The following is a 25,116-nucleotide window of genomic DNA, read 5'->3' on the forward strand; positions in this document are numbered from 1 at the left end:
TTCGGTCGTTTTGAGTTACTTTTACAAGACGATGCGCTGTAAAAATACATATGCTGGATGCTATGGAAATAATTGTATGGACACAAAACTAAGCGCCACTGAATTCCATGTCCTGGAACGATGAGTCTCTGTTCCTGAACTAAGCATCTATGCGGCGCAGCGCTGCCAGGATATCCTGCCGGTCCGAGAGTAAGGGGTTTTAAGCCTTGTAAAAATGTGCACTCCTAGACACGTTTGATCGTATATTGTGAGGTTTAACAGATTGAGTCGAGTAGGTTCTACAGGAAAGGGCGGAGGGAGGGTGGGGGCATTTAAAGTCCCCGATGACAGCAGAGTGCAGCCAGGTGATAAGGGGAGCGCGAGGCGACAGCAGCAGCAGGACACAAGTCGCGAGCTTGTGAAAGGAAGACAAGGGGTCCCGGCCTGAGGATGGAGGGGAAGGCACGCGCCTGGAGCCTCGTGCTCGTCCTGGTTGCTATGCTCAGCTTCTGTCGTCCAACACCAAAAACCGAGGTAGGAATAATAGTGTTTTATAATCGGATGTTTTTCGGCTATATATGTATATTGTGGCTTCGGGATTAGTTACTCTGTAGTTTCGCTTTCCTTTGAAAAGGTTTTTTGCTTTGTTGCTGTTGTAATAACGTTGGCACCTCTTGACTAACCTGCACCAAATATGGCGCCATTTGTTGGAGTTTCGGCACGTCCAGTGTGCGTGAGTGCGTCTGTGTGTTTTAAATCAGAGACTCCGTAATAACAGTAAAAGGGGATAGAGTATGTAAAGAGGCCGTGTTTTTTTGTACTACTGTTGACAAGAACCAATAATACAGTTCTAACCACGAACCGTGGCTTATAGCCAGGTGCTGCAGAGACGTTTTAAGGCATGGGGAAAGTGGGCTTTGTCCCAGGGCCCCAGCCTTTCGGGACCTCCTGATAGAGCCACTTCTGTTCTGCAGAGGGTCTTACCCTGATGACCTTGAATAATTCTTAAACAGAATTGTTTTAAATACCTTTTTCCTTACATGTACTTGTAATGTGAGTTATGTGTGAGTCTACTACAGTTTGCAGAGAAATGTTGCGTTTGTGTTTCATGCAACACCCATTAACAATGTATCTTTTAGATCAAAACAGGACGTCACAAATGCGAAATTTATGAGTGTAGCAAAGATTATTTGCAGTAATAGTGAGCTGCTGTGTTAAACATCACTATTCCTGAATATTAGATATAAACACATTTAGAATTTGGACAAGTGTGCCTGTGTACTATCAGTGAATTGGCCATAGAGGGCATGAAAATGCTGAAACCGGATCATAAATTCGAAGCTGTTCCGAAAAGGGGCCCCCAAAATATGTTTGGCCCAGGGTCCCCAAAACCCCTAAGATGTCCCTGACGTGCTGTCTGGAGTAAAGGGCTTCAACATCTCGTAAGGAACAGTAAGCGCTATAAAAATGCAACTACAATACCATTTGCAAACCACAAGCTTCCTCTGTCTAGAGCCCTTTCTAAAGACTCGAAGTGATGCTGAATCATTTAGTTATTATTTAAACTTCTTATGTGCAAACATTTAGCCCAACGTAGAGGTTCCTTCAGTCACTTGTAATGCCACTATTGCTATTCTACAGTCTGTTTACATCAGATCACGTTGAAATACTATTCTGTGTGCAATTGAAACAGAATCATATATTTGCTTTATGTAATTGGTGCACGGCGCATAAGGAAAGGTTAGAGAGATGTAAGTAAAAACTCTTGCTATTTGGTCCCAGAAGCCTTTGCTGTTGTTCTGCTCTGCGGCCTCCCTCAGTTCCTCGCATGCCGCCTGCTGGTATGATTGTTTCATGTTCCTTAGACCTTTGCACTTTCTCGAACGGTTTTTGACATGGTCCTCATGCCCCCGATGCATGCGGCACAGGGTTTGCCTTGGAGAGCTCCAGTTGCATCTTTCTGCAGGGCGCATGGAATCAGCAGCCGCACCTCCTGTTGTCAGCGGTCTTACTCCTGCAGGAGGCTGACCAGAACAAAGGGTTTCTTAGAGACAGCAGGGTAGCTGCCTGGGATCATGTTAGCATCTTCTGTCAAAGAAGGGCAGATGGCAAACCGGTTGTCTTCTATAGAATCCATTAGCACGTTGTCGTCCTTTAGAAATGTGTCCACATTTCCTTTCCTTGTTCTCCTATCACCAGCAGGAGTGACAGCAGGGGCATACTCTGTCGCAGAGGCAGCTCTTGCAGTGGTTTATATCTAAAAACATTGGGGGTCATGGTCGCTATAGGCGCTGCACAGCCCTCATACCCACAGCCGGGTGCCACAGTTCATTTCTGAATAAGATGGAATCAATGAAACTGGAATTCTTGTTCCTCCTGTGTGTGAGCATAGCCGGGCTATGAGAAGTGGTTTGACCATTAAGGAAGCTGAGATTAGAATTACTTCACAAATCTGAAAACAGCCTTCCCTTTCTCGAGTGGCTTGGTTTGATGGAATTTGGCACATCCCCTGCTGGAATACCTCAGCTTGCCACCTTGTCACTTATGGGGTCACCCCACAGTCCTATCGGAGGATGGACATTCACCCACAGAAGAGTACACTTCCCACCCATCACCAGTGCACTTTAGAGAACTCCGGGATTCAAATGAAAGCAGAATGCATGGCATGCCAGCCACTAGTCAACCTAACAGGAGCACCGCCTTCCACCCAAAGTGGAACACGCTGCACCCCTACCATCAGGACACGTACCCTTCCACCCAAACTGGCACACCAGCCATAAATGCGTCTAACAGAAGCCCTGGGCTTCCACCGAAAGCAGAATGCAAAGCACACCTGCTGTCAATCATGTAGGAGAAGCATTGGGCTTCCTTTCAAAGTGCCATGCATCATAACCTGGCCTTCAGTGCGCCTGGAAGGAATGATGGGTTTCAACCCAGAACGAAATGCATTGCACATCAGCCATCAATGCGCCTAACAGGAGCTCTGGGCTTCCACTCAGGCAGAAATCATCACCCCAGCCATCAACGCACCAAGCAAGAGCATGGGGCTTCCACCGAGAACAGAAATCATCCCCCCAGCCAACAAGGCACCAAGCAAGAGCATTGGGCTTCCACCGAGAGCAGAAATCATCGCCCCAGCCATCAACGCACCAAGCAAGAGCAATGGACTTCCACACAGAGCAGAAATTATCACCCGAGACATCAACACACCAAGCAAGAGCAATGGGCTTCCACACAGAGCAGAAATTATCACCCCAGACATCAACACACCAAGCAAGAGCAATGGGCTTCCACCCAGAGCAGAAATCATCACCCCAAACATCAACGCACCAAGCAAGAGCATTGGACTTCCACCCAGAGCAGAAATCATCACACCAGCTATCATCACACCAAGCAAGATCATTGGGCTTCCACCAAGAGCAGAAATCATCACCCCAGCCATCAACGCACCAAGCAAGAGCATGGGGCTTCCACCGAGAACAAAAATCATCACCCCAGCCATCAAGGCACCAAGCAAGAACATTGGGCTTCCACCGAGAGCAGAAATCATCACCCCAGCCATCAACGCACCAAGCAACTGCAATGGACTTCCACACAGAGCAGAAATTATCACCCAAGACATCAACACACCAAGCAAGAGCAATGGGCTTCCACACAGAGCAGAAATTATCCCCCCAGACATCAACACACCAAGCAAGAGCAATGGGCTTCCACACAGAGCAGAAATTATCACCCCAGACATCAACACACCAAGCAAGAGCAATGGGCTTCCACCCAGAGCAGAAATCATCACCCCAAACATCAACGTACCAAGCAAGAGCATTGGACTTCCACCCAGAGCAGAAATCATCACATCAGCCATCAACACACCGAGCAAGAGCATTGGGCTTCTACACAGAGCAGAAATCATCACACCAGCCATCAACACACCGAGCAAGAGCATTGGGCTTACACCCAGAGCAGAAAGCATCACCCCAGCCATCAACGCACCAAGCAAGAGCAATGGGCTTCCACCAAGAGCAGAAAACATCACCCCAGCCATCAACGCATCAAGCAAGAGCAATGGGCTTCCACCAAGAGCAGAAATCAACACCCCAGCCATCAACGCACCAAGCAAGAGCAATTGGCTTCCACCCAGAGCAGAAATCATCACCCCAGCCATCAACGCACCAAGCAAGAGCAATGGGCTTCCACCCAGGCCGAAATCATCACCCCAGCCGTCAACGCACCAAGCAAGAGCATTGGGCTTCTACCCAGAACAGAAATAATCACAACAGCCATCAACGCACCAAGCTCGAGCATTGTGCTTCCACAGAGAGCAGAAATCATCACCCCAGCCATCAACGCACCAAGCAAGAGCAATGGGCTTCCACCCAGAGCAGAAATCATCACCCCAGCCATCAACACACCAAGCAAGAGCAATGGGCTTCCACCCACAGTTGAGTGCACAGCACACCAGTAATTAATGCACTGGAAGGGACCCCGAGCTTCCACTCATACGAGATGGCAGTGAAATGCATGGTCTGAATCAATGCACACAGGTTATTGAATTTGATGCTTCAAGGCTAAGCGGTGGCACTATGTGCTGATGAATCCTGGCGATGTGGATAACACACAGCAAGGACCTACCCCAGCCTGGATCACTTTTTCATTCTGTCAATGCAAGTGGGGCTCGATTCTAGCAGCCCCCCTGCTCCAAGAAACCAATTCATCTCATGAATGGCGTATTATTCCAAAGCAAAGATTTCCTAGATAAAAATCTGAGAATTTTTTTTTTCTTTTAGTAAATCTGATAAAAATGAACGGGCTTAAAATAAAATGAGCTAACATGGCCAAGTAAAGCAAAGAGGGAGTCATCCAACCCTTTTTAAATGCAAGAATAAATAAAGCTCAACGTTTTACATCCGGAAAGATGAATCTATTTCCCCCTTTTGAACAGCCTTCAAGGCAGCTTCTCAAAGGCCCCACTTTAATTTCTCTTCACAAAGAAATTCTGAGGCACTTTTCACTACAGGAATCAACAGTCACTCTTCGCTTCCTGCCGCAGTACAGTAAGCACTGGGACGCAGCGCATGTCAGTGCTGTCTTTCCATTGAATCATCAGAAATGGATGGCATACAAAGAACTGCATCCGGGACCATGCTGAGGTGAAATGGGATTCTTTGTTTACACCTGTGCCTGATGTCGGACTATGTAGACAAGCATTGCCCAGAAGAGGTCATGGATGAGCACATTGCGCCCAACGACACCCCATTGAAGTCTTAGGGTGCACTTTTAGACGCTAGGAGCATGGTGTATTCACGTGTTACAAGAGCCATGACTCCATTTAGTTAAGTCAACAAATACCTTGCGTGTTGTGTGTGCCACACTAAAGGAAGTCTGAAATCCACCTCTTTTCCGGTATTTTGTTTTGCCCTGTTGTGATTTCCTGCAGAAGAGACTGAACACAGTCATTATTGTGCCACTGAGTCTAAGAACAAGACATCTATTATGCACTGACTGCACATGCCAAAAACGTTCTTATTACCATACTATATTAATAAAAATACTCACCGGTACTGAAGTACAAAAACACATTACTCAAGGAGTAAGGAGGTTTTTTTTACGCCTAAATGTGTTTTCCATATGAAACTCCTATGCTGTCCCGTGGACTCTAGGGCAGGTTCAACCCCACGACCCATGTCTGCTGAAGTTTATGCAAGAAATGATGTTGCTTAGTGACAGATACATTGCTACAGATTGCCGTTTCTTTTTTTAATTTAATGTCAATGTTCGATGATCCCACGGTTATGTTGGACAGACCATCGCCAAAAGTGCTCATTTAAAACTCTCCTGGTTTACGTTCTTTGGGGTCCATGCCCGCAGCTTGACCCCCACTGCACTAAAGGTTAAGCAGGAAATCCCTTTAGGGACCCTAAGATTCGTCCTCAGCCCCCCAGTCCTGCCTTCCGGTCTGTCGATTGCTGATGCTTTGTAACAAGGGCTGTGCAAGCTGCTGACTAGACACAGGTGAAAAATGATCATCCATGGAGAAAAATCCTAGTTGTCCTGCAACACCACAAAATTGACTCCCGAAAAAAGCAATTATAAGGCAAAATTGATGTGATTTCTCCCACTTTAGTTCAAGCAACAAGACGGCATGGACCCCTTTCACATTGCATTTTACGTCTTCGGTCGTAGGTTGTCCTATTTTTTTTTAATGTTTCATTACTCAGCTGATGTGCAATACTTTTGTAAACTAGACAAACAACTTGCCTGAATTAGTCACACCGTGGCCAGGGCACATCGTTTTTAGGTCTCGCTGAGCCAAAGGTTCGAAGAGACATTTTATATGTGGGATTTTCAAAGTGCTACCCACAGTCTTTTGGCTGGCCTAAACCTTGAGTGCACGATCACATGCACGTGCACAGCTGCTCCTCTGCTCATTGCATTCCCCCCTCCCTTCTCACCCAGCCCTTTGATGCTCTGCTCGATTACTTTCACTTTCGCCGCTTTGACCCTTGCATTCCCCCCTCCCTTGTCACCCAGCTCTTTGATGCTCTGCTCGCATCTCCCTCCTCCCTGGGCGTGAAGGGAGACAGAGACATCCTCCTTAATTGCTGTTTCCCCTCTGAGCCGAGAACACACATCAGGTCCTGTGGACACGTTATTGATCAGCTCCGAACTCCGATACATTGCTCTCAAGTGACCGTCTGTCAGAGGAAACAAGCAGCAGGCACTCATTTTTGTGATAACTCAAATAACTGCGTGTTCCTTACTGTATCTTTCACACCGGCTCAAGCAGAGCAGCCCAGGGCAAGAAAACAGATTAAGGACGCGTCTTTCTGGTGCCGCCTTCCAGGGAGCTCTGTTATTTTTTTTCTTTGCGTCTGTTTGCCGGCTGAGCTGGAGACGAACGAATAACAAACACAAGTACATGCAACGATGACCCCTTCCGTGTAAATAATATTACTGTATATTGTCCTTCTCAATACAATAATATTTGTTCACCTGGACAAATAGTGTAAATTGAAATAAAGAACCCGCTTTTCTTCTACAGCGTCTTTATGCGTCACTAGATTCCATGCTTCTTGTGGCCTGCCTGATAGCAAGAGTTGCGATGTGAGTCTGTCCACGGAGACGCGATGCTGTAAACTGAGCAAGTGACATCAACGAAGATGACAAGACCTGAATGCGTTATAATGTGAAAAGAAAAACCCAGTCTGCATCTGTCTCCTTGTACGTTTGTAACATGGAGTCATCCTGTAACCAATGTTTAAGTGCCCGCGATTCCTCAGCCATGGTAACTGGGAAAAGCTGGAAAGTAGCAAGCGCCCCACAGGTTTGCCAACAAGCCTTGATAGGTGGAGCAGCTAAGGGTGAAAAGTGTGCCATCCTGTAGTGAAACGGCGTCAATCTAGCAGACAGCTGTCTCTAAAACCATTATTTGCACACTGCGTTCAAATCTGATAGCACACCCCACGCCTACCTTAAATGACCTATGGGGCCCCAATAATGCTAAACACTACGAAAATCAGATAGAAATCTGTACAAACCGACACATGCCATGTGTTTGGGTGTCGGTGTGCTCTCGTGAGCACCGCCCATCAAGTCGTGCCACCCTGCAGCGTTTAATAGCACACATTATGACAAAGCTCTGAGCATACACCCCGCTCCCTCCTCATCTTTCATCAGCTTCACCTCTTTCACTCCTCCTCTGCCTTTATCCGTTCTCCCTGCTATCAGCAACCCGTGAAATACCTTCCTCTTTTACACCCTTCCTTTTCTCACGCTACATCTTTCTTTGCAGTCACAGCTCTCCGTGTTCCCTCCCTCTCCATCTCGCTAAAAACACCTACTCCTCTCTGCCTCTCGCCCTGCTTTAACCGGCTCATTCTCACACTTTCCTGGCCGCATACTTTCCACGTGTTCTCCCTCTGACAACACTAATTACACTGGCGTTCCTGCCGGCACGCGTGGGTTTTTCTTTACGAGTGACCAGGATCACACCGTGCCAATGCATGCTGGCCCCAGAGCTCTCCAATCACCGGTATCTCTGTTGTTTTCTGTGTCCACTCGTGCACGCCGACCTCCAGCCATAACTCTCGCATGGCCAAAGTTTAAAACACTGCATCTGCTGTCAGGGGCGCTATTACATACACACTTTAAGGGGGGGCTTGGGGCTATCTTCAGTACCTGAGGGAACATTATTTGCGGGGTCCTTTCCCACTTGTGGCACACTGCGTTCTTTTTCTGTGCCCATATTTACTCAATGAAGCCCCACAATCCACTAACATTAGTGTCAGCTGCACATTCTTTACAGGGGTTTAAGGTTTGGATGAAAAACGCTTCATTGTAAACACACTGGGCACAGACCAAAAGACATTTGGAACCTGGGGTTCTTTGTCCGGGACAATCAATAGTGCATTCTTACAGCTTACACACCCTAGGAGTTGGACAGGGATATTTTTCATCTCTTTGTGATTGGATTTGCTCAGAAGTTATTTGTATGAAACCAGCATGTTACTGGTGTTTGGCACTAAAACAGGCCACACCCTAAGTTTCACACGCTGGCCACTGGGGTGGTATTTCAGTATTTCATCCCTTCGGAATCTCCATACTATCGCCATGCTGATATTACAAGGGGCACAGTGTTAGGCTTAGAGGAGGAGGTACACAAGGCTCCAGTTAAGTCTTTCAATTGCACCCGTTTTGTTAGTTCTCCCTGCATTAGTAACTCGATAGGCAGCATTGCATTTGTCTTTGCTATTTCTAGACCACGTCTTGCTGCAATTTCACATAGCATATGAAAAGCACTTCAAGATATACGAGTTCAAACTACCAGTCAAACAAAAATAGCACTTTAAATACGTACTTCACAGTGCAGTTCCATAATAGGCCTATTAGTGTCAAAGCTTCCATATTAAAGAACAGTACACTTGCAGAAACACTCTTCATGTACATCAGGATTCGTGGGGTTATTTTGTTTTATGGCTGGAAAAGGTAGTGTTTCGTTTTAAATTTTTTTTTTTAAAAGTGGTGTTTAAATAATTATTTGCTTGGAAAACGGATTTAGGCTTCCTTGTCATTGCAATTTTTTGCATGCTTCAAAAAGCATTCGTATGCTCCGATTGAGTGTGTACTCAGAAGTACCCCATGGCACAATTAGGCACTGACTTAAGTGATTCCCGATCATTGTGCACTAAGTAGTCCCCCCCTCCCCCATTCTCCTCCCCCCCCCTACAGCCAAAGCATGTGCCTTCTTCTGTGCTTACAGTAAAGGTATGGCTGGCGGACAACTCTCTAAAAACACGTGAACAGGGGTGATGGAAAATTTACGTCTTATCTTACCAGGTTAATCATGCAAAAACTCATATTTTGCAAACACTCTCTCCCTTCCATCTCGCTCTTGCTCGCAAACACACACTACACAAAGGCGAACGCTTCCTCCTACTGCCACATATCCTCCTGCGCATCTCACCGGATCGCTCCTCTCCAATCCCCAGCTGTCCCTGCACCCCCTCCAGTGTAAGCCAGCCATGCGCCATCTGCCGCACCCCACCATATTCATCCAGGTCTACAGACTTCGTTTCCTAGCCCCGCCAGGATGAAGGAATCGCGGCGGAACCTTTCAGCCCCTGACGCCCCCTCCATACAGCTACTCCCTCCCCGCATTCCATACCGTTTCGCCATACATCGTGCTATGCTTTGCAGCGTGTCCCCAGAGCTCTAGTGGGTGGGCTGTGCTTTTAGGAGTCTGCAAGGCTTCTGAAGGTCGTGAAGCATTGGTGCAAGAAAAAATGAAAGTAGTTGAGGCAAAATGAAAGATTTGTTGATGTAATACAGAGTAAAACTGCATTGTTCTAGGGCTGGAAGGAACGGACTCTGTCCGTCTTCAAGTGCCACCGTCACTGCTTTGGCATCAGCTAACCAAGTCTGCCAAGGGAAACCCAGATGTCTTCCTTGCGATTATTTACAGCATACCAAGTGAGCCTCCATATTGACTACAGCCCCAACCCCTGTCTTGCCTAACACTATAAAACAGAGGATGCAAGCATCAAAGACGGCTAAATGTGCACCGGACACATTTTTACATGCAGGGTAAATTCCAGGTCAACCTGTGAAATCACAACTAACAAGCATTTGCAATGCAATTGGTCTCGCATTTGCGAGAGTTTGAGCTATTGGCATTGTAAATGACAACGCCTTTTATTTGTGTGTTTTGAAAACTTGCAAACGGTGTGTAAATATGCACTTTGTACTTATAGAAGCAAGGCTGGCAGTAAGAGGCGCAGTTACTGCCAGCCTTGCTTCTCGTAAGCAAGGACTATAAGCACCACTTTCACGTTTTCAAGACACATAATTAAAAGCATTGTCATTTACAATGCCAATAGCTCAAACTCTCGCAAATGCGAGACCTATTGCATTGCAAATGCTTGTTAACAATGAAATAACATCAGCATCGTATTCTAGTAATTAAACTTTCTGTTCTTCAACCATTACAAAGACTGTAGTAGGATTCTTACCAGGAGGGATCATTCTTGATGAACTGCCGACATATAAATAAAGCTCTCTTGTTCAGCCAAGCAGGACATGAAGAGATGACGTGACTCGCCAATTCTCATAAAAAAAGACATTATTTGAATCAATGCCCCCAGCTCCTTGAGACATTCTTGAATTTAGGACTTTTAATTCCTTCTTCTTACGTTTAGGCAATTGGGCATTCTGTGGGCGCACTCGCAGAAGACTGTGCCAATGCAGTGCCTCCCTCTTGTGTCTTTGTTATCTGACTGAACAATCCCAGCTTCCAAATATATGGTTAGCTTCTGAGAAGTTCTCCTATTCTACTTCAAAGGTTGGCAACCAACTTAGGGGCCTTTTATCAAGCAGCAGCGATAATTATCACTGGCTGCTCTTAGCGTGAGGATTTTTACCGCGGGCTATCGCTGGAAATTATCGCCATGCTAGCGCTGTATTAACAACGCATAGCGCAATGGCGATAATTATTCCAGCAATAGCGTCGTTTTCCATGGAACATCGCTGGTTTTCCAGCGATGTTCCATGGAAAACGGCGATATCCTTGATGATAGGGCCTGTGGTCTTAGCCACATAATCCACCCCCCATGTTAGGTATGCCTTAGTCAGGAATTTAGCAGACGTTAAATTCCTGCGCTAAGGCATACATAAAGCTATTTCAAACATCGCTACCCCTCATTGATAATATCGCGAAGCTGCCTTCGCGATATAATCCCATGTTGTTTTCACAGCCACGCCTCCTTTGCATCTCATTATCGATGCGAGGCGTGTGGAAAACGGGCGCTAAGTCAAGGAATCCCGTGTCCATGATGATAATGAGATAAAATTATCGCCGCTTTTCACCCGAAAACGGACGCTAAAGCGGCGATAATTTTATCGCGGCCCTGTGATAATATGCCCCTTAGACAGAGCAAAAAAGTTAAGGGAAACAACGACTTCTAGAGTTGGAAGAGGGCTGGAGATCCTGTAAGAGCAGGAGAACCGCGCAAATTATTTCTTTGGACCCTGAGGGAGACAAATGCTGTAAGTGTGTAAGCAGTGCTCTGAGAGAGTGGGATTCAATAAATGTGCTCGATCTGGGCGAGCGGGTGGGGGAGAGTGGGGGTGGTGAGGTGTGTGCGTTTGTGTGTGTGATTGTGTTTAAAACTACTGTAATAAAATTGCATGAACATATTTTACAAAACAAACTAATATGCAATCAATACAAAAAACAATTCGAAAACGTAAACACATTTTTCTTTTTAGGTTATAAACAGATGTGACGTGAAGACACACATAACAATTAGAACTGAATGCAAATCTTGCATTTTTAATGAAAGAGTCAACTGCCCCGAAGGATATATTAAGCTCACCAATGGAAGTGGATCTAAAGATTGCAGGTATTTCATCTTTAATAAATCTAAAGTGTGGTTTTCCTTCTATTACTTTACTTTCCATTCTGCATGCCCTGCTTTTAATTTGTCATTGTTGTATATCTTCCATACTGAATGAACAAAATTAAACATCTACATTGAAGTTTTTCTTGATGAACATATGGGAGTGTGCGTACATGCTGAATGTTTTTTTACATATCTCGTCAGTCGTCAGTGGCTTCTTTTTACAATCCATGTTCAAGAGATGCCATTAACGTCATCAATAGTGCTGCAAGGGACCGTCCTGAATTTATCTTATACTTCCCACAACCAAAATCAAGAAAGATAACAAAGAAAAATCAGGTAGCAAGAAAACGTGCCCTGTGAGGAAGCACAATTGTTCCAGCTGCTACACAGGGCTATAAGTGCACCACTTGGAAGTTGATTACATTTTTACTAAGCGTCACCACGCTCTATCGTGTGGATTGTAATGTAATACTTATATAGCGCTTACTACCGCCAGTTGGGGTGCTGAAGCGCTTGCGCACAGAAATAGCATGCTATGCTGTGTAGGGATGTATTTAGAAGGGTGTTTTCCTTGTTTTGATCCTATGTGGGATGTGTTTTCATATCGTGCGTGATGACCACCAAGGTGTGGTTCTCATGCTGTGGGACATGCTTAGCGGTGTGATGGATAAGACAGTATGAGAGGAAGATGTGCAGTTTATGGCTAGTAGTCTGCTGGCAGCCTTGATTGTCTCTACAGGTCCTGTAATATTTTCTTGTGTCTTGCACACCACCTTGATGGTTACCACACAGGGTTGCCCACTCTGAGGTCTTTTGAAACATAGCAGGCATGGGTGAAGTCAAGAGTGTCAGAGATGTGCCTTGATAGACTGCACTACGGTTGTTCTTTCTGTATATGTCATTAGATGATGCTATGGAATGGTTATAGTTGTGACTAATTACAGAAAAACAAATGGGAGACCTACCAGCTAGCCCACGGGGAAGAGGAAAGAGAAGGTATTGGGGGAAGGATAAGTTTTCCCTATTACATCAACAACACACACTAATGGGTATCCCTACCCACTGGATGTTTCTGATAGGACATGACATTCCACCGTAAAGCCGTCTTTACTGGAAACAGAGATGTTTCATTTGTTAGACCCTCATCCACTCTAGTAGTGTCATGCTTCATCATTAGGTCTCACCCTGGTCCCATGTTTTTTACTCCATATTTGACTGTTAATCATACCTGAGTGACCGCCAATTATGGGATATCTGGGAATTTCAAGATATTTTTAAAGTGCTCCATGGATCACAGTTGAGACTACCCTTGTTTTTAGGACCAACTTGGTAGCCACATTATATTAACTATAACTCGCCACTGTACCATACAATCTCATAACAGATATGATATGTAATATCGTAACTATTCTTGTAAACGCTTTTATTTTAGTTTGCATAAGTGATATAATATAACGGGGTATAAGAAGTGCATGGAAAAGGTGCAAGTTACAGTTAATGAGTATGGCTACAGAGTCGAATACAGTATGTATGGAGGTGTGTGAGTAATAATTTGAAGATGATGCTTAAATTATAAATTAAAAGTATAAGTTTAGAAATGTAAAGTTTTGTGTAGTTTAAGTTTAGGTGAGTGGCGTAGCATCCAGTGGAGTAAATTGTTATGTAGTGTAATGGTGTGTTGTATAGTACAGTGGCGTGGAGTGCATTAGAGTGTACAGGCGTAGTGTAGAGTTTAGTAAAGTGGTGTCTTGTACAGTAGAGTTGTATGTCATAGAGTGTTGGAAAGTGTCATAGAGTGGAGAAGAGTGCTGTACACTGGGGTGGAGGGGCACAAAGTGGAGTAGAGGTTTATAGAGTGTAGAACAATCTTGTAAAGTGGTGTTGCATAGAGTGTAGTAGTGTGGGGTAGAGTGGGGCGGTGTAGAGTGGGGTGTTGGATAGGGCTCTAGAGTGTGGTAAAGTGTTGTGCAGTGGAGTCAAGTGGCGTGGAGTGGAGTCTACTGGAGTGGCTAGCATAGAGTTGAGTAAAGTGATGTAGAGTGGAGTGGTGTGTGGTAAAGTGGAGAATACTGTATGTGGTGTAGAGTGTCAGAAAGTGTCATGCAGTAGATTAAAGTGTCACATACTGGATTAAAGTGTTGTATTATACAATGTAGTTGCGTAGAGTACAGTAGTGGAGTAGTAGTGCAGTAGTGGAGTACAGTGAAGTAGTGTCTCAGTGTAGAGTACATACACTAGGGTGGAGCGGCATCGAGGGAGTTGCATAGATTGTCGTAGAATGTCTTCAAGTGCTATAGAGTAGAGTGCTGTACACTGGCAATGACAGGAGTATATTGTTGTACAGTGTAGTGCTATACATTGGAGTATAGTCTGATACAGTGGAGGTGGGTAGACTGTTGAATGGAGTATGGTGTAGCAGCAAATACAAAGTCTGCTCGTAGTGGGTGGGAGTTTTAAAAATGCTCTTGTCGACTGGGAGCAGATTTGAGATCTGTTGATCAACAAATTGCTCCCACCTGGAGGGAGCAGCATAAATAGCTGCTCCCTGTAAGAGCAATGCCGACTCTAGCAGCATGGAGGAAGCTGGCTGTGCCTTGGGGGGCCCTGGGGATCCAAACCACAGCTCCCAATGTGTGCATGGTAGTTGCCCTGGGGGCACCCACCTATTTAAAATAGAGGCCCCAGGGCATGGGGTCCCTGGGGCCAAAACAGGCTCGGGAGGGGGCCTGCATGATTCACCTCTCCTCTAAAATACACAAGGCCCTAGGGGATGGGGACCCCAGGGCCTGCGGCTAAAGGGGTGGGGTCATGTGGACCCCCTCTGCTTTAAAACACCCAAGACCCTCGGCTCTCTTCTTGGACTCCCACAATCAACCGCTTCCTACTCAGTCCATTTGGAACTTGGGATGGGCTTCATAGCAGATAAAATCAATTTAGCTCCTTTACTGCTATGGATCAAAATTTGGTTAAACCCGAATTTGTCCCTTAACCATAAGATCTTGAAGGACTGTATGAGACTAGATAAGAGGAACAAAATTGAGTGGTTGTTGAACATCGAGAGGTCGGCTGCATACCTAGGGAGACCGGATATTTACCTCAATCCGGAATCCCTTTGTAAGGCAGATTTGGAGTGGGTGAAATCAAACTTCATTAAACTAAGGGAGGCCGAGCGGGAGAGAGTTGAGTTGGGTAAATCCTCTGTCAGGGGGCATGTTTTGCTAACAACATCTTCAGGGTTGTCCCCATACTTGACATTAGTTTCCAAACCTTTCCACAGATGGTGTAGTTGAGTTGAGCTCCGTGGAGTGGTGTGGATTGGAGCTGGGTAAAGTGGAGTGGCATAGAGTGGAATGCCGTACAGTGGAGAGGTGTACAGTGGAGTGGCATTAACTGCAATAGCGTACAGTGGATTGGCAGACAGTGGAATAGCATGGAGATGGGTACAGTGGAGTCACATGCAGTGGAATAGCATATAGTACAGTGTCAGAGAGTGGAGTGACGTACAGTGGAGTGGCCTTGATTGCAATGGCGCAATGGCATAGACTGGAGTGGCATAAAGAGGAGTACTGTAGAGTGGAGTTGCACAGATTGGAGTGGGGTACAGTGGAGTGGCCAACAATGAAATAGTGTACAGTGGAGTGGCCTACAAGGGTGCACGTAGAGTGGAATGGCGTTCAGTGGAGTGGCGTAAACTGAAGTAGATTAGAGTGGAGTGGTGTAGAGTGAAGTGGCGTAGAGTGGAGTGGTGTAGATTGAATAGCATAGAGTGAAGTGGGGTACAGTGAATAGGTACAATGGAGTGGCGAACAGTGAAATAGGATAGAGTGGAGTGGCATAGAGTCAAATAGCATAGAGTTGAGTGTTGAAGAGTGTAGTTGCGTACAGTGGAATATCGTATAGTGGAGTGGCATACAGTGGAGTAGCATAAAGTGGAATAGCATATAATTGTACAGTGGAGTGGCGTGGAGTAGAATAACGTACAGTGGATTGGCATACAGGAGAGTGGTGTAGAGTGGAGTGGTATAGAGTGGAACGGTATAGAGTAGGATAGAGTAGAGTGGGGTAACGTGCAAAAAGCATACAGTGGAGTGGCATAGAATGTAGTGACTACAGTGGAATAGTATGCAGTAAAGTGGCATAAACTGAAATAGCATACAGTAAAGTAGCATACAGTGGAACTGCGTTAGGTTGAGTGGCATTCAGTGAAGTAGGGTAGACTGGAGTGGCCTAGAGTCAAATAGCTTAGAGTTGAGTGTGATAGACTGTAGTTGTGTAAAATGGAATAGCATATAGTTGAGTGTGGTATAGTGGATTTGTGTAGAGTGGAGTGGCTTACAGTAAAATAGCATACAGTGGACTGGTGAAGAGTGGAGTGGTGTACAGTAGAGTAGGTAGAGTGTACTAGCATACAATGGAGTAGTGTAGAGTGCAATGGCATAGAGTGGAGTGGCATACAGAGGAATGAGGCACAGTGTAATAGCATACAGTAGAATAGCATAGAGGTGAGTGGCACAGAATGGAGTGGCATACAGTGGAGTGGTATACAGTGGAATACACTGAGTGGAGTAGAGCGCAATAGCGTGTAGGGGAATGGTGAATAGTGGGGTGGCATGGAGTGGCGAGAGTGGTATAGAGTAGAGTGGAGTGGGGTATAGTAGAGTGGCGTACTGTAGAGTGTCACAGAGTGCAACAGCAGAAAGTGGAGTGGCATACAGTGGAATAGTGTAGAGTGTTTTGGTGTATAGTGTAGTTGCGTACAGTGGAGTGGCGTAGACTGGAGTAGCATACAGCGCAATGGCATACAGTGAAATGGCATACAATGCAGTGGCAGGGAGTGTAGTGTAGTAGAGTTGAAGAGCATACTGTGAAATAGCGGAGTGGAGTGGCGTAGAGTGGGGTACAGTGGAATACCATACAGTGGAGTGGGGTAGAGGACTGGTGTAGAGTGGAGTGGTAGGATAAAAATATCAAACCTAATACTTACCTATATCTTAAGGCATAACACAGAACACGGCTAAAGTGTACCTAAATGCAACATGGATACCTTTAACGCTTGCAAAGGCAGTAATTATCAAACTTGTCATCACTATGTGCTACAGTACTTTCGCAAAATATGGCAATATTTGCTAAAGCACTGTGACAATAGATATCACTAAGTTAAAATGCCTTATAACCTAAAAAATACTTGCCCTACTTACCTGCAGTACACTTTTAAATGTGTAATCCTGCCAAATTTCATGAAAATCCATTCAGGTGTTTTGAAACTCTACATGTGATACAAAATTCTATGGAAAACGCATTGCTGAAAAATTGTGTTTTTGATAACCCCCCCACTTTTATCTTTGCACCCCCTTGACCAATCACCGCAAAATGTTACGTCCTCCGCCAATATAGAAAAACATATAGGTCTGAAAAGTTTCACAGAGATTCGTCAAACGGGAATTCCTATACCTAGGAATCCTTATTATAACTGCGGAGTGGCTACCGCAATTAGGTGCAGACTCCATCCCTAGCTGTATTTGGCTCAGAGAACCACATCCCTCAGGTTCCAATTTAAAATATATGGGGAGGGGGTGGCCGGCTCCTCTCCCCGATCCATATGTTGCCTCCAGGACCCCATGCCCTGGGGCCAAATGTAAAGGTCCCCAAGCCTTTAGAAGGCCCAGGGGACCCCATCCCATAAGAGGGAGTGGGGCTGCATGACCCCCCTCCATATGCCTATAATGACCCTATCCATGGAGCCCACTCTTGGGGCACACGATTTTCCTGCCCATACCATCACGGACAGGGAAACGTCTGTTTCCTCCCACGTAGAGGGAGCATTTTTAAATCTTTGAAATCTCCCACCAAACAGCAGCAAATACAAAGTCTGCTCGTAGTGGGTGGGAGTTTTAAAAATGCTCTTGTCGACTGGGAGCAGATTTGAGATCTGTTGATCAACAAATTGCTCCCACCTGGAGGGAGCAGCATAAATAGCTGCTCCCTGTAAGAGCAATGCCGACTCTAGCAGCATGGAGGAAGCTGGCTGTGCCTTGGGGGGCCCTGGGGATCCAAACCACAGCTCCCAATGTGTGCATGGTAGTTGCCCTGGGGGCACCCACCTATTTAAAATAGAGGCCCCAGGGCATGGGGTCCCTGGGGCCAAAACAGGCTCGGGAGAGGGCCTGCATGATTCACCTCTCCTCTAAAATACACAAGGCCCTAGGGGATGGGGACCCCAGGGCCTGAGGCTAAAGGGGTGGGGTCATGTGGACCCCCTCTGCTTTAAAACACCCAAGACCCTCGGCTCTCTTCTTGGACTCCCACAATCAACCGCTTCCTACTCAGTCCATTTGGAACTTGGGATGGGCTTCATAGCAGATAAAATCAATTTAGCTCCTTTACTGCTATGGATCAAAATTTGGTTAAACCCGAATTTGTCCCTTAACCATAAGATCTTGAAGGACTGTATGAGACTAGATAAGAGGAACAAAATTGAGTGGTTGTTGAACATCGAGAGGTCGGCTGCATACCTAGGGAGACCGGATATTTACCTCAATCCGGAATCCCTTTGTAAGGCAGATTTGGAGTGGGTGAAATCAAACTTCATTAAACTAAGGGAGGCCGAGCGGGAGAGAGTTGAGTTGGGTAAATCCTCTGTCAGGGGGCATGTTTTGCTAACAACATCTTCAGGGTTGTCCCCATACTTGACATTAGTTTCCAAACCTTTCCACAGATGGTTATTGACCAAACTGCGTTTTAACCAAATACATATGGTCCTTTGGGATGTGGAGGGATGGCATAGACCTGTAGACGTTGCTCCATGTAAGTGCGATGACTACTCCCCCCAAGACACTTTGCACTTTCTATTTTTCTGTTCATTCTTTAAACAGGCTAGGAAAAAGTTTATTATACCACTGTTAAAAAGTATGAATTTTGTCCAGTGTAGGCCAGCTTTAATGTTTTTAACTTTTTTACAGTGTCCATTAATCATGTTTTGTGTTGCCAGTTTTTTAGCAGCATCTGTTAGAGAGAGGAGGGTCAGACTTAAAAATGTCCAAGACAGTGATCCCGTTTCAGTATCTGGCAACAAATGATCTTGTCTTAACTGTTTAAAATGGACTTGGCCGATTTTTAAAACCTTTTAATGTTAATGAAATAGTTTTTATCCGAATATTTTAAATAAGATGTTTTATATCTCTGTATTTTGCACATACTTTTATGATTTTAAATTATCGAATAAAGTGGTTTTGACTTTGACTTTGACTTTGGCTCGAGGAGGGGGGGCACACATCCACCTCCCCTTTAAAATAAAAAACAGCCCTGAGGGATGAGGTCCCCAGAGCCTACTGAGGGTCAAAAAGGGTAGCCGTGCAGTCCCCTCCCCTTTAAAATAAAAACTGCAGACTCTTCTTGGATAAATACACAGGTGAGGTTCCATTCTGGCCCTAATGCTCATTTCACTTAAATAAAATGGTAAGTGGAAGCATTTACACATATAAACATTGCAGGTGCCCTAGTTGAAACTCTACTTCCATAAAGGACAAATTATCCTAAATTCTTGTGCTTGACCAAGGCACAGCAAATCTATTTTCTCTACAATTCCACATTAAAAATCTATCTGAAGTCCTTGATGGAGGTGAATGCATTGTTGTTTTATTGGAAGACAAGTTTTTCTGTAGTGACTGTCCAAGACAAGTGGGCTCTTTCTTGTCGTCTCCTGATCTGACAGCAAAGTACATGGGTCTCCCTGTTAATTACTGCTGTGCATGCAAATTTGCAAACTCACCTACAAACTCTGCCCGTTTGGCCCTGCCCTTCCACGTTAGGAGTATACAACGGTGTTTCTGATATTTTCCAGGCTGATGGACAGCTCAGCTTACAAAAGTGTTTCCCACTGATTTTGATGCCGCTTTCTAGATGTAGAAGATTAGGAGGACATCTCCACCAAACAAGGAAGCACTTAATTCATATAATTAAGAGGAAATACCATTGTTTGGTGTAGATTCAATATTTTGTCTGTAGTCTCGTCATCTCTTCTATACGAGGATTCATTTGGTCACTGATTTCTGTATGGAGACTCTCGTCGAACAATCAAATTGCCAAAATGACATGTACAGAAGGTCACTGGAGACATTACCTTGTGGTCCTTTGTGCAGCTGTAGTGCAGGCTATGCACTACACGAAACCAATGGTTAAAGTAATGTTATGTGTGATCAAAATAACTGTTTTTGTTTTAAAAAAAATACATTAGAAATTTACTGACAAAAAGCAAAGGTTAAAGAGACGTTATAGTTAGGTAAATATGTCAGTGACAACATTAATGTTTTGAACTAAAAAAAAACAGGGCTAACCCTTATTGTGGACCCGCTATGCACAGCTTATGACCTCATATATTACATCACTCATAATGTTCTATGACATCATTTAAAATATCCCTGATGACATTTCAAATGTTATAAGAAAGACACAAACAAGTTGATTTTTTTTAAAATAAAGCCTTATAAAAAAAGATTTATTCAACAATACAATGTTTGAATTTATAAAGTATACACCTAATTATAATTATTGGTGGCTTTTTCACAAAAACAATAGGTCTGCTTTATGCATTACATATATATATACATATATATATATATATATATTTTTTTTTTCATGTGCTAACCCCTTGAAAAGCCAGTAGGCCCGCATTTTATGTACAATATTTCAGTAGCAGCTCTTGGAGAGAGTGCTACTGGGCGGTGGGGCGGGGGAGGGGCAGGGTGGGGGGGTAGTAAACTCCGGCCTATGGCCGAACAGAGGTAAGTACATAAATAAATAAAACAAATTACATTGTGCATTCCGCAACGCCAAATGGCGATGTAGCGTGCTCAGTGTAATTAGTTTTATTTATTGATGTACTTACCTCCGTTCGGCAGTGGGCCGGCGTTTACTACCCCCACCCAGGCCCTCCCCCGCCCCAACGCACCGCAGCACTCCCTCCAAGAGCCGCTACTGCAATATTTAGTAGGAACCCAGTAATGATCATAACATTATATTACAAATTCATTCCTTGTATAACAGCAAATTAAAAAAAAAAATCTTCCAGTAGGGATTTCTTCTAACTTTCTAATGTTCTTTATTCTCTTTATTTTTCCAAATTCATAGAACATTTCACAACCAATCAATTGATTGGCAGCCGACAAACTTTGGGACTTTCTCAAGGCACATCATTCTATATCAATTCTTCCAATTCATTCATGTTCATGGTAAATCTCTGTAACCAATCATGTCCAATTTCTGTATTTGTGATTTTTATATGGGTTATAATAAATATCCAAGTTGTATGGCCCAATTGCTAGATGCAATGGTTGATTGGGTGAAACGCTACACACATTGAAACTTGGGTTAGAACATTGAGCTACTATTTAGAATTGAGAGGTATTCAGCAGCAGGATACAGATATGCCAAAACACTAATTAATATATTTGAAATGAAAAAATATAAAAATTATTTGGAAAGCGAAGCAAAATCTTTCTTTTCTTTTTTTTTTTTTTTTTTTAAGTCCTCATATGAAGATAACATGCTCCAAGAAGAAGAAACAAGAGAAAAGAGTCTCTAACCCAAATTGAAGTCTGAAGGAATACTCCTGCAATTATCCATTTGAGGACACCCCTCAAGGCGAGGGGGATACAATGTAACTTCTTTTCTTGAAGGCATCTTCTTTAGGTCTTTAAAAAAGTACTTATCAAAAGTCTGAATTTTAGCTTCAAAAGCAAAAATAGCAAAGTCTAAACAAGTAATCCAAAAGTAATCCAAACAATCAAATGTAGTTTAAAAGTAATCAAAGGCAAACATTCTAAGAAAATCACATTGTTTCAAAATTCAGAGAAATAGTTTACTTCTTCACCGGGAGTCTTATTTAGCATTTATCATTTCATAGTTCTATTGCCATTTCATGGAGGCTCTTCAAAGAATTTCTTTTAATCCTTCCAAATACATGACAGTTTCTTCTGGCACAATGTTTGTCAGATATGCCAATTCAAGAGCTGTGTATTTCTGGTTTGGCAGTCTTATTCTTGTTGTAATAAAATCTATGGTTGACTTTTCAAATGATAATTCATTAATTCATTAATGCTTTGTTCATTGTCTTTGTAAGCACTCTTTTACTGTTTCAGCTATTTCATTGTTTCAGCTATTTCATCACTTTTCTTCAATTCTCTTTGCAACACTCTGCTTCTTTCACTCACATACCCAAGTATATCAGCTTGATTCAAGCTTCCATGTACAGTTTAATTAGCATGTTCTGCTAGAGTTTCACTGTTTTCTTGGTTTGCAGAGTTTGCAAGTGGTGAACTTTGATTTGCTCTTTGGGTTTTCAGAGTTTGATTTTCTTTTTTGTGAACTCTTTGTTCTTACCCAATCTGGATCCCCACAATGAAACTGAGTTTGGCTTTGAGAGTCAACAGTTTGTGTCACTGTTTAATCATCTGCAGCGCACACTCCTTTTGTGTGAGATGCATGAATTCAATACAGGTCTGTTTGTCACTAGTATCACCTCTATGGTTCACTCCAGCATAGTTCCAGGCAACACCTTCTTAAATGCTTCTTAACAAGATCCCGATCTCCTTTTTCGAGATCGTGACAAATCTCAGTAATTACACAATGTGTAGCAAATTTCACCTGGTAAGAGATAAAGTGGACTGCATGTAGGACTTGGCCCTTTTTGGCAAAAGTTCCCTAAACGTTTGCTTTCCCCCTAGACCTTTTTTCTGACATGGTGTTGCCAACTTAGATGCTTCGGGCCCTTTTCCACTGCTAATCAGTGTCAAAGTCCAAGTGCTCCCTGTATAATGTATAAAGTATAATGGTAATTGGTTGTCCATGAATGGTATGTTTGCCTTACTAGTAAAGTCCCTAGTAAAGTGCACTATGTGTGCCAGGGCTGGTAATGCAAATGCTACGAGTGGGCCTGCAGCACGAATTGTGCCACCCACACAAGTAGCTTTAAAAAGGGAACTCAGGCCTGCCATTTTAGGGCCTGCGCGCAATTTGGTAAACTGCCATGTTGTCTGACAAGTGCACCCACTTGCCAGACCTCACCCTTCCCTTTCTATGCACATCAGACACCCCTTTGGTAGGTCCAAGGTACCCCCTGGGCAGGATGCAGTGCATGTGAAAGGTAGGACATGTACTAAGGAGTGTACCATGTCCTGACAGTGAAATAATCTCCTTTTTGTTTTTCACTGTTGAAAGGCCAACTTGCCCATTGGACAGAATGGGGAGGCTGTTTAATATGTTTTCCCGGCTATCTTCCCAAAGGATTAAGATGGAGAGGTGAAGTTTAGTATGCCTGAACTCACAATGTAATAACACATCTTTTTATGAAGGTGGTTTTTGCATTGTGTGTTTAGAAGCCACTCTTTTAGAAGTGGCTGGGATTTTCTGCTCTAACATTTCTGTGTGTCTCTGCCTGGTTTGTGAATTGACTGTCTCGATTTGAAAGTGATAGGATCTGGGGAATGTTTTGACCCAGGGGAGGAGGTGAGACAGCAACAGGCTGACCTGCATCTGGAGTGCAGGGGGAGGAGTAGCCCCTAGAGGTGAAGAGGCCTGGCTTGCAGCCATAAAGAAATGGTCCCATCTCCTGCTGAGTGATTGAGAATCCAGACCCCCACTAATCAAAGGAAGAAGGTGTCACTGGCAGGGAGGCATCTAGAACCAGTTTGAAGAGGGGTCAGTGCCCCCTGAACACAAAGACTTCAAAGCCATTGAGGGGTATAACTATGATAGCTGAAGCTCCTGAACTTTGGAGAATGGCTTGATCAAGATAGAACAAGACTGGAGTTACTTCGTGGTCAAGAGGAACCTTTGCCAAGGAAGAAACAACTGAAGAGCCTGAAGGAAAGGACTGACCCTTGCTGTGTGTTCTGGGGCTGTCCTGCAGTTTGCTGTTTTAACCAAGGAAAGGCTAAAGGGACTTTGCTGTGTGCTGTGTCCCCCTGCTTGAAAGGACTTTGCTGTGCTGTGTCCTGAAGTAACTTTTCCCCAAGGGCCCGAGGTGAGCTGGCTCCCTGTTGCGGAAACTCAGGAACACAAAAGTTTCCAGGAGAGTCTCAGCGACGCTGTGTGTGTGTGCTTTTTGCAGCCTGATACCCTCGTGAGGAGTGCCCTGTGATCGTGGGCACCTGGAGTCCAAGCGAAGCTGTGTGCGTGTGCTTTTTGCAGCCTGAGCCCTTCGTGAGGATCGTCCTGTTATCGTGTGCACCGGAGTCCAAGTGAGTCTCAGCTACGCTGTGTGCTTGTGCTCTGTGGAGCCTGAGACCTTCGTGAGAATTGCCTTGTTGTTGTGCACCCGGAATCCAAGTGAGTCTCAGCGACGCTGTGTGTGTGTGCTTTGTGCAGCCTGAGACCTTTGTGAGGATTGCCTTGTTGTCGTGTACCCGGAGTCCAAGTGAGTCTCAGCGACGCTGTGTGCATGTGCTTTGTGCAGCCTGAGACCTTCGTGAGGATTGCCTTGTTACCGTGCACCCGGAGTTAAAGTGAGTCTCAGTGACGCTGTGTACGTGTTCTTCGTGCAGCCTGAGACCTTCGTGAGGAGTGCCTAGTGATCGTGCACCCGAAGCCCAAGGGAGTCTCAGCGACGCTGTGTGCGTGTGCCCTGTGGCAGCCTGAGATCTTCGTAGCAGTAGCGGCCCAGATAAGCAGCCCCGGAGGAGCTGAGCTGCTGGCCCCAGCCCGCCGTTTCCAATTCACAAAGATTTAATCGGAGGCCCAAGTCGCTGGAAGAGGAGAGGAGAGCAAGTTTGCGCCCCCATGTAACATGTGTTAACGCCTGGGGAGGGGTGCAGGCTCAGAGGGAGATGCTCTCGGCCTCTCTCTCATTCCGGCAGCACGAGCCTCTGCTTTGGCTCATATTGCGGCCCGAACTGGCCAAGGGAGTGGCAGTACCGGGGCTGGAGTGCGCAGCTGCACTTTTTGGTTATTCCATACCTGTGTTGGGGGAAACTGTTGACAGAGGCTGACTGTGAGTCAGCACAAGTGGGGGGAGACCGCCTAAGGCACCGTAATCAGTGCTGGAGTGTATTACGTTATTTCTGCATAACGGAGTACCCAATTGTCGTATTACACATTGCATCATTTCTGCATAACAAACTACCTGATTAGTGTACTACGCATAGCAATATTTCTGCATAATGAACTACCTGATTGTCGTATGCTGCATTGCATTGTTGCTGCATAACAAACTACCTGATTCATGTATTACGCATTGCATGGTTTCTGC

At 44.8% G+C, this 25,116-nt stretch overlaps 1 protein-coding gene across 1 annotated transcript in view; it reads left to right on the plus strand.

Annotated features, from left to right (window-relative positions):
• Nucleotides 1-342: 342 nt before the first annotated feature.
• The window catches only part of LOC146855449 (stabilin-2-like), a 1,111,419-nt gene continuing 1,086,645 nt past the window's right edge, over nt 343-25,116 (plus strand). Inside the window, exons 1-2 of the mRNA XM_085653245.1 lie at nt 343-513; nt 11,740-11,873. Coding sequence (XP_085509371.1) covers nt 430-513; nt 11,740-11,873 — 218 coding nt within the window. The 5' untranslated portion in view covers nt 343-429. The remainder of the gene's footprint in view (nt 514-11,739; nt 11,874-25,116) is intronic.

The sequence above is a fragment of the Triturus cristatus genome, chromosome 4_1 (assembly GCF_964204655.1).
Source record: "Triturus cristatus chromosome 4_1, aTriCri1.1, whole genome shotgun sequence".
In the NCBI taxonomy this organism is placed as follows: Eukaryota; Metazoa; Chordata; class Amphibia; order Caudata; family Salamandridae; genus Triturus; species Triturus cristatus.